The sequence below is a fragment of the Osmia bicornis genome, chromosome 7, assembly GCF_907164935.1.
Source record: "Osmia bicornis bicornis chromosome 7, iOsmBic2.1, whole genome shotgun sequence".
Taxonomy (NCBI): domain Eukaryota; kingdom Metazoa; phylum Arthropoda; class Insecta; order Hymenoptera; family Megachilidae; genus Osmia; species Osmia bicornis.
Window position 1 is genome coordinate 7,980,294 of NC_060222.1, and position 4,133 is coordinate 7,984,426.

General features: G+C 46.0%; 1 protein-coding gene across 1 annotated transcript; it reads left to right on the forward strand.

Annotated features, from left to right (window-relative positions):
* Positions 1-2,315: 2,315 nt before the first annotated feature.
* LOC114881730 lies at positions 2,316-3,766 on the forward strand. The gene is made up of 3 exons (XM_029198580.1): positions 2,316-2,423; positions 2,523-2,683; positions 3,235-3,766. Exons 1-3 carry the CDS (start codon positions 2,316-2,318, stop codon positions 3,764-3,766), a joined length of 801 nt encoding a protein of 266 aa, XP_029054413.1.
* Positions 3,767-4,133: the final 367 nt, after the last annotated feature.

Consider the following 4,133-nt stretch of genomic DNA (forward strand, 5'->3'; position numbering starts at 1 on the left):
TTATTTTGGCGAAGTCGTCCGTCGAGTCTGCGAAGATCGAGTTATTGTTCCTGCTTGTTTCCTTGAGTCTGAATACATCCTTGCAGATGGTTTTCTCTGCCAGGACTTTTGCGAGCTCCCTGATAGTGCAGTCCGCGACGTGTATCGGCGGAGGTTTTTGTGTTTTGGTTCTTGGGATGGCGTTACTTTCTGCCTGGTTTTTGCCTTCTTTTGTGCGCCGTGTTCCGGGTGATCCGGGGATTGGCGTTCATGGTCTCTCGTAGGATGTTCTCTGGGTGTTTGTTCCTCCCTCTGAGTTCTGTCGGGCCTTCGGTGAGGCCTTGCCGTTTCTCCCTACCTCTGTCCAAGGGTCTTCCTCACGTTGGTCGCTGAGCGGTTCTTCTACCGATGCCGTGTTCTGCACCGACGTTTCGCCTACGTGTTTTTTCGTTTCGGAGTTACCACTTTGTTCTTCAGATGGGCGTTTCCTCGCGCTGGCGAGGTTGGGTGCTGTTTTTGTATTCTCATATTTTTGTGCTAGGGCAGGTGCTTTCGCGTACATGGAGTCGATGTTCGTTGCATTTGTGCCCTCGGCCCTATATACGAACTTTTTCAGCTCTAGGGCTATTGCTTTGTTGTTATTGCGCTTTGTTGTCATGCCATTTCCTTTTTGGCTGGGGCTGTCTCTGTGCGCCATGTTGTATGTTTCGCCCTCCGTGCCCTTGGCGGCGCTGCTGCCTGACCTTGGCCCAGCTGTGGGTAGGGGGCGCTACCCCCCTTTGCGTGTGAGCGACCCTCTAACCTCACTTCCTTTAATAAGACCACTTTTTAATGTTTTTTTTTCTTAGTAGAATTTACACTTATCCTGGATTATATACACACTTTGGACTATAAAAGTTCCAGCTTCACTAATTGTACACATATATGCGCACTCGCCCGTATTCATTCAGTCGTAATGTTAAGAAAACTTCCGTTCGGCTTCTCGCACGTCCAGTCCGCTCGGCTTACGAGAACAGACTACTGAGCCTACTGTCGGTGTAGGTGACGAGGCAGAGGCACTAGGTACACAAACATCAAGGACAGTTGTGGAGTTATTGTTGTCGCGGGGGACACGCGGAACAGAAAAACTTTGGCCTTGGGCTTGTTGCTCGGCAGAAACGTTGAGCAGTTTAATTATTTTTGCGGATTTCTCACGCGGAGATTCGAATGCATCGGAGGAGTTTTCAGTCTCCGTGGAGCCACAAGGAGAAAAAACGGCTAAATCAAGAGCCTTGTCTAGCACACGGTTGCCGATGGGTGAAACCGAGAGAAGATTACTCACCGTACTGCAGGTTTGACCCGTACAATCCCCGGAGTCAGGGGCTAGTACTTTACCATGTGGTGTGTCCACCGCGGCCAAGGTAGTTTGTTTCAGGGAAGGACCCTGTTTCCTGGTGTAAGAAGTCTTGGGGATCGAGCGAGGCATCATGGAGGTGGGTTGATCGGACGAAGAACGAGTCCTAACAGCCATAGGCCGTTTTCGGCTGCCCTTAAATAAATTCGAGTTTTTGCCCGAAGGCACACTCACTGTCGCGAATGATTTCCCTACTCAGGAAAGGAATTAATTATAATAACGAGATAATAAACGATGAAGTAGGAACGAGGTAAAGTGCGCACGGGCACGTGAACACGATGTCGAGAACGATATCGAAAACAGTAAACAAGCTAACACGTCTGCTCACTACGAACGCCAAGCGTCGAATGAACTTAAGAAATGAAAATAATATGAAATACAAAATTAAACTCAAATTGAGGCTTTCTCCATGGTCCGCCATCAAAAGGTTAAGTAAGAAACGTTGTTACGATAGCAATAATCGTGGTCATTCGTCTCGCGACACTCGTCGGTGACGGGTGTGTTTATTTTGCTCTCTGAGTTTCCGAGTTTGTGCGTTTATTGTGTTACTATCTTCTATGCTTCTATTTTCTGTTTCTCTTCAGTAAATTACTCTTCTGTTAATATTTCCTTATCAGTTCTTGTTTTCTTATCATTTAAGTTAAACAATCGTTAGTTTCTTTTACTAAATTCCTATTTAGTTTAATATTAATTTTCTTTTACTTCATTCACCTTATTGAAACTGGCACCCCCGAAGAGGAGGAAACGTGCTAATATCAAGAGGATTGACCTTTATGGTCGGGCTAGTCCCGTTAAGCGTTCTGGTCCAGCATTATCTGCTGCTAACATTCAAAGATTAGCTGAGACGCTAACCGTGGGTGAGTCTTCTGATACTGCCCGGAGTGGCGTGGTAAATGAGGACCACTTAGGCGCTCATTCATTGTCGGTAAGTGTTGCTAATAGTATGGATACTAACTCCCGGGCTACGCCTGTCCCCGAGCTTGACTTGACTTCTGCGGTGGAAATGCGTGACGAGGGTAGCGTCGACTCCTCCGATTCTGCTAGTGCGGTTGTAAGTGGCACTAAAGTTAAAAAATCACGTGTCCACGGTCGTCGCGGACCGAGGGGATTTCAAGCTGTATTTGATTCATCTAACGCTACTGTTGAGCAGGCTGTACCGGCTCCGGTTGCCGGTAGATCGCATGCAAACCACAACAAAAACATGGATGTTGACATTCTGCCACAAGTCCCGGTTTCAAATCGATTCTCAGTTCTTGCCGCATTCCAAAACTCGGCCGAAACTCACGAACAAAATAAAAACGTTGGTTCAAAGTCAGCAGCTAACACTAGACCACTGCCGCGTGTTGTCAATTCTAAGATTCTCACAAGTAAACGTATTACGGTAAAGCCTCCACCATTATACGTTTCCAATTTTGCATACGGTATTGCCAAATTCGATAAGGGGCTAACAGCCACTTATGGTAAAACATTTAAAATTAAATATCTTGGGAATCGTATTCGCTTGCAATTTGATAAAGTTGAGCACTATAATCAAGTCAAAAAAGAACTTCGAAAGGGGAACGTTCCTTTTTTCACCTTCACCCCAAACTCCGAGAAGGCTCTCAGTCTTGTCCTGAAGGGCTTACCAGAGGTATTGCCGGATGAACTGCTAGAGGAAATTAAGATCTGCGGGCTTTGCCCGATTTCTTGTTCCATTATTAAACAAAATTCTTATAATTTTGGACACACCTTATACCGTGTCAATTTTCCTCCTGGTACCTCTTTTGGCGAGAATCAGAAGTCGGGTTCCTATTGAGCACTCGAGTCTACTGCGAAAAATTCTTTTCAAATCGAAAACATACTCAATGCTTCCGGTGTCAAAGGTACGGTCATTCTGCTTCAAATTGCAATCTCCCACCTCGATGTGTCAAATGCGCGGGGGATCACCACACGTCTGCCTGCTCGAAATCTTTGGATACCCCTCCAAAATGCGTCAATTGCGGTGGTGATCATACCGCTAATTACTCGCAATGCAAGTCGTTGGCAGAATATCTTGCGGCTCGCAGTAGCAATGTACCTAAGCAACGTGGCATTGCTTTTAAAAATCCCATGATGGATCCCCTTCCTTTGCCTCCCGTTGTTCCCCCGTCAACTGGATTGCGGGAGTCCTATGCTGATGTTCTCGCCGGTAAGAAATCCACTCAATTTGATTCCCCTGCTTCCGGGAACATCCTAGCTGATAGTGGAATAGGCACGCTACTGGAGATTAAAAATTCTATTGCCGAACTTGAGTTATTGGTTAATCTAAAACAAATTCTATCTGTCACCCAGATCCTTGTTGCAAGGCTTCGTGCTTGCCGTTCGAACGCTGAAAAATTGCAGGCCTTTTGGTCTGTCCTTAGTCAAATGGACTAGATGAGTGCCTTCCAAAAACTGGTTTTATGGAATGCTCGCTCTTTATCAGCCAAAAGAAATGAACTGATTCTGCTGGCAGCCGGGTTGCAGGTTGATATCTTCATTATCACCGAAACGTGGCTTAAACCTGACATTTCCTTTACATTGCCTGGGTACAGGATTGTTCGTGATGATCGGTCTGGCGCTTCTCGTGGCGGAGGTGTTGCGATAGCCATTAATAACACTATTAATTTTACTGTCTTACCTAAGCCAAATAATTTAAAATGCGATGCTTGCTTCATTAAAATTGATCATCCCAAGCTTGTCATTGGTGGAGTATATGCACCTCCATCAACTCCTCTCTCGGCCGCGGACTACGAGCTAATTG

Excerpts from the sequence above, each read along its gene's own strand:
- LOC114881730 (XM_029198580.1), top strand. The coding sequence starts at position 2,316 with ATGGATACTAACTCCCGGGCTACGCCTGTCCCCGAGCTTGACTTGACT. Across the intron at positions 2,424-2,522 it reads CCGATTCTGCTAGTGCGGTT|GCTGTACCGGCTCCGGTTGC; the intron begins GTAAGTGGCACT and ends ACTGTTGAGCAG. Across the intron at positions 2,684-3,234 it reads AATAAAAACGTTGGTTCAAA|GTACGGTCATTCTGCTTCAA; the intron begins GTCAGCAGCTAA and ends CCGGTGTCAAAG.